General features: G+C 42.9%; 1 protein-coding gene across 2 annotated transcripts in view; it reads right to left on the bottom strand.

Moving 5' to 3' along the window:
• The window catches only part of acp2 (acid phosphatase 2, lysosomal), a 5,916-nt gene extending 4,007 nt beyond the window's left edge, over positions 1 to 1,909 (bottom strand). The window contains exons 1-3 of one of the 2 annotated variants that reach the window (XM_076152528.1): positions 1,709 to 1,909; positions 325 to 420; positions 85 to 171 (exon numbers count right to left, since the gene is read on the bottom strand). In XM_076152528.1, coding sequence (XP_076008643.1) covers positions 85 to 171; positions 325 to 420; positions 1,709 to 1,798 — 273 coding nt within the window. In that variant the 5' untranslated portion in view covers positions 1,799 to 1,909. Of the gene's footprint in view, positions 1 to 84; positions 172 to 324; positions 497 to 1,708 lie in introns of both variants that reach the window. The other variant, XM_076152529.1, reaches the window with a different exon arrangement.
• Positions 1,910 to 3,592: the final 1,683 nt, after the last annotated feature.

Raw genomic sequence — 3,592 nt, 5'->3', positions numbered from 1 at the left:
AGTCAACACGCATGAGAAAAGAGTAATGCTGTCGTTCTTCCGTGTGTCTGTATGGATCATGTGACCTGAGCAGCCTCTGTCTACCTCGTGTCTGTCATAGGATTGATTAAGAAATCCTTGGTATCTCTTCCGCAGAAACTGTCCGAGCTCATAGTGCTGCCTCATCCCCTCCTATACACACGCACACACACACAGACAGAGAGGGGGAAGTTATTTACTTGCAATCCCATGACCTTGTTGACATTCGAGACTCCATGCAACCAACGTGCGGTCATGAATGTGATTTTCTTCTTCACCTCACAGACAAGAGTGAATTTGTCGTACCTGAGTCAGCTGCCCGAAGCCTTGAGGCCAGGCGCTCTCCGGGTGCGGGTCGGTGGGAAAGTTTTTGATTGGTGATCTGTCACCGTGACGAAACAGCTGGCGGGGAGAGTGGAGGGCGACATATCACACAACATCCTCAATGACCTGATTTGCCCGGGGAACCTGATTACAGCTAAACAACATGTGGTTTGATGAACATTGTGATCCGTCCAAATGTCCCACGCACACAAGATTTGTCATTGGAGTAAAAAACAGGAAGCCGACTTGTGCAAGTTAGTAAAATCCGCTTTGAGATGGGAAGTGAAGAAAGGTCTTAACCAAAGACAGACAAGACAAGAGGATAGATCAGTCAATATACAATTTACCCCGGAGACCAGTTTGGGTTGGGAGAACACGCCCACATTCACACATGCGTGACAGGTCTGTCTAGAATAACTGGAATTGTATAAACTCTGCTTAAAATGCCTTTTCTTATCAGCAGAACACTGACATGCACCGGGTGTAATGTGCCCAATGGACTCGTTGATAAGGCAACTGACGGCAGCGAATAACCGTTAACTAAACAGCTGATATAAAAGGAGAAAGTTCACTGTGACCTCTGTGTTGCAGCTGGTGGGCCATCAGCTGCACCCTTTCACCTCCTGACCTTTGCCTCCTCCTCATATTTTAACAGTGTGCCTTCCCAGATTGATGATGCTGCGGTCTTAACTAGGGCGTACATGACTTCGTCCTCGTTCTCACATCCCTGACAGATTCCACCTGTGCGACGCGAAAAAGGGGAGATGGTTGTGAAATGTGATTGTTCGCCATCACCAGAAGTAGCTTTAGGTCACCGACTTCATGACCTCCATCCCTCCCACCGACAAACCATTTCTGGTGGCGGTAATTACTGTGCAACCACCACAAAAAGGCCGATTGCTGAATGTTAAGGTGCCCATCAGGGAGTCTAACTTAAAGGTCTCCATGGGACATGTGAGGACACCATGGAGACACTGGTGGTGTATGATCGTAATGGCGTTCCTGACACAGCGAACACCAACCAAACATCGTTGTTGGTGTTTGGAAATACTGGATTGTTTCCTCAAATTCCATTCAGTTAATGTACGTAGCTACGATCAATTCAATGGATTCGCCTCCTTTTTGAACCACTGTTTTCGTGGGGTGAAGCAAAGTGAATCGTGTCCCAAATCAAAAGTAAAACATGAAGCTTGGGTCCGTTTTAGTAAGCCGAATTCCGCAGAAGAGCCCAAACTTAATTGCACAAAGTAAACAAATCCAGTCGAATATGTATGTCAACCAGGATAGTAAACAAATCGCTGGACCTATGTAATCATTAACCCTGTTCGGTACAGTGGCAGCATATGATCCGTAGTCGCGTACTCACCACGGTCACATAGACCAGTTTTCTTTCCGCTGCAGCTTCTCTGGAGACAGCGGCCACCGTCAGGAGAAACACCACTGTAGCTGACACCATTTTGCCGCTGCACAGTTCGCTGAGGCCGCAAGAATACTGTCAGGAAACTGTCGCTACACCACGGTTGTCTCCTTCCTGCACTAGGGTCGGGTGACCATATTCAGAAACAACGACACCGGAAGTTAAAAGTAGAAGGAAAATATTTTTCATTTAATAAACACTAAAATGCTACGCAGCGTCGAACAAAGCGTTGAAACGAGAGGACGCGTAATTGGATTTCAATTTTAAATAATGCACTTTAGTTTCGTCACTTTTTCCATTTTTTATCAGTCAAAAGGTTACATATTAGTAAGCACACCTCTTATTTTGAAAGGATGGAAGTACAAACGGATCTTAGGTTTGACCGCGAGAAAAAAAAATGTGACGTCAAAACCTAAATGTATTGAACTTCTGACATTGATACTTTTAAAATTAACAGCACCAATAATTTATAAAACATTTTAAAATTATTTTTCTTCACCTTAAGTTTAGAAAATATATTCCAATTCACAATTTGCAAGAAGATACAATCTCACTGCACTCATACCTGTAGTGTTTAAAGCAGCCACTAGGTTGGAGTGTTGTACTATGTTGTGTTTCAAAAGCTTCAGCTAGCCTGTTTACTGTCTGTGAGTTTGTACTGTACGTCAAACACACGTAAATCAGCAGCTTCCAGTGTCTCTTAACGACTTCAATCATTAATTTGTGTCACTGTAGTCTGAGTCTGAACCTGTTTATCAAGGTCCAATATGAGTTAACCAGCAGTTGTTTGTGCGTATTTCAGGAAAGATATAATCCCCGGGTTAAGAGTTGTCATGTGGGTCTTAAATCAAATGGGGTTGTGTGTGTGCAGTGATTTAACATTGAGAACTTTCATCCATTTCTGGCTTACAGGTGTCACCTTAGGGCACAAGACCATAAACATACTTGTTTCAAGTAAGAAGATTAACGCCTCTAAGCACCGAACTGCATGTGTGAGAGGTTAAAGGTCACAGTCACAAGTGGTCTCTAATGTCACAAACCTCTTTAGAGTAACAAAGCTGAGTGAAGTCACAGTTTTCCTCATTTTTCTGGACTTTCCACCAGTGTTTAACAGCAAAATATCTGAGCACAATCTGCACTACAAGCATCTCAGTGGCTGATACATTATTAACAATACTGTTACTCATCCAAAACCTCCAAAATATTGCAATTCTTGTGCTTAACACATTTAGGGTCATTAGGGTTAACACTTCTCGTATGACCTTCTCGTTCACTGAGCTGTTTGTTTACACAGAGTAAAGTAGATTTGTTGATTGAGGATCTTGCAACCTGAAGGCACTAAGCCGAGAAGACTTTCTATCCACGCCACTGATCCAATAGGTGCAGAGTGGCTCAGTCTTAACGGGACATCAGGTCAGGTTACCAGTAAAGAGCCCAGAGGGAATCTCACCTTCCGCAAACTTGTACTGTCACCAGTATTTAGCTGTGATTCCAGAGTATTCCTACATAACTGCAGGCTGAGGTAATTCAGTCAGAACAGCTACAATTTAAAATGTATCGTGGACTATTGTCGATTCCTCTTTAACTGGTTAATGTTTGAATTCAGATATAACTCAGATGAAAAGAATGAATAAAGTAAAATGTACTGTACATGCCATTAAGTGATCCATATTCCTATTTCTGTAAAGTGATTCATTTGGATATGAATTTGAAAGTTTCATCTTCAGACAAACAAAAGTCAAAACAGAGGGACCTAATAGACGGAAAAGGAAGACACACATAAAACTTGTGGGCCTTTCTCCTGGGAATAATATGAGTGCACGGGAACATGCA

This window comes from Genypterus blacodes, unplaced genomic scaffold (assembly GCF_046128005.1).
Source record: "Genypterus blacodes isolate CSIRO-AG114 ecotype Tasmania unplaced genomic scaffold, CSIRO-AGI_Gbla_v1 ptg000056l_1, whole genome shotgun sequence".
Taxonomy (NCBI): Eukaryota; Metazoa; Chordata; class Actinopteri; order Ophidiiformes; family Ophidiidae; genus Genypterus; species Genypterus blacodes.
This window is presented reverse-complemented; position numbering and strand designations above follow the sequence as displayed.